At 41.9% G+C, this 1,252-nt stretch overlaps 1 protein-coding gene across 1 annotated transcript in view; it reads left to right on the top strand.

Annotated features, from left to right (window-relative positions):
* Positions 1 to 1,252, top strand: part of LOC119594224 (discoidin domain-containing receptor 2-like) — a 7,055-nt gene that overhangs the window by 3,074 nt on the left and 2,729 nt on the right. Inside the window, exons 3-4 of the mRNA XM_037943294.1 lie at positions 308 to 510; positions 1,140 to 1,232. Of these exons, the coding sequence (XP_037799222.1) occupies positions 308 to 510; positions 1,140 to 1,232 (296 nt within the window). The remainder of the gene's footprint in view (positions 1 to 307; positions 511 to 1,139; positions 1,233 to 1,252) is intronic.

Raw genomic sequence — 1,252 nt, 5'->3', positions numbered from 1 at the left:
TGTGGTTTAGGATAATGTCTAATATGATGGGCCTTTGTGTGCAATATGCAATGGATATATATGCGAAGTTTTGTGCATTTTCATCTCTAGCCATATCTGCTTTCTCTTGTATTTTATTTGATATATCTCTGTATATATCCATTTCTACACCGATATTGGTAAATCCGCATCGCCGTTTATACCTGCATCTATTTATCTGTCTGATTCTTCCTCTGTCCCTATCCCGAGATCTGTCATTTCACCTCGGAGTTTGGGTTATTTATTTATCCTAACGCTTCTCCTTCCTTCGCCCTTCTCCCCGCTGCAGGTGCGCGAGGACACGTGGAGAGAGGCGCAGCTGCTGGCGACCTTGTCTGACCCCAACCTGGCCGGCCTGGTGGGCGTGGTCAGCCGGGACGACCCCCTGGTGCTCATCATAGAGTTTCTACCCCTGGGCGACCTCAACCAGTACCTCCGGCGACATGTCCCGGACACTACCACTCCCAGGCTCAACCACATGCGTCCCATAAGGTCAGTGTGGGGTCCGGGGTTATTCGGTTATTCGGAATCTTGGGGGAGTTCATTCCAAGTCTGATAAAAAAAAAAAAAAAGTTGGGCCACTTCCTATGCTCGGCGGTTTTAACTTGTTATTTTTCATAATTGATAATAATGATAGTCTTATTACCCCTCATCAGTAAATGATAAAAAGCCGGGAAGGCATTGATGAACTAACAGAATTTGAAAAAAAGCTTAAAATAATATTTAGCGTATCATGGCAAGCACACTTAACGATAAAATCAGCGTTCCCCAACTCTCACACATTCAAAGGCCTTTTCGAAACCGTATTCATAAATAATTCCACAAACCACTTACCAGATCCGGGATATTTGCAGTGGCACTCTGAGGGAGGCTGTGATAACCCTTCTTTGCTTTGAATAAATAAACTGCAACAGTTCGTGTGAGATAAGTAATTAATTACCTTTTGAATGTGAATAATGATTTTTTTCATCAGGCTTGGAACATATTTCAGTCACATTCATTAAGAATTACATATCCTCCTGGAGGATAAATAAACAACATCTATCTACAGTCTGTTAATCCGTCTATCTATTTTTATACATGTATGATAGAAAATATTTTTTCTTTTCTCTCTCCCACAGTTATGGTTCGCTTATATACATGGCAACACAGGTTGCTTCTGGTATGAAGTACCTTGAGGCTCACAATATCACCCACAGGGATCTTGCTACCAGGTGAGTTACAGTACATTTTC

Source organism: Penaeus monodon, chromosome 33, assembly GCF_015228065.2.
Source record: "Penaeus monodon isolate SGIC_2016 chromosome 33, NSTDA_Pmon_1, whole genome shotgun sequence".
NCBI classification, from domain to species: Eukaryota; Metazoa; Arthropoda; class Malacostraca; order Decapoda; family Penaeidae; genus Penaeus; species Penaeus monodon.
This window is presented reverse-complemented; position numbering and strand designations above follow the sequence as displayed.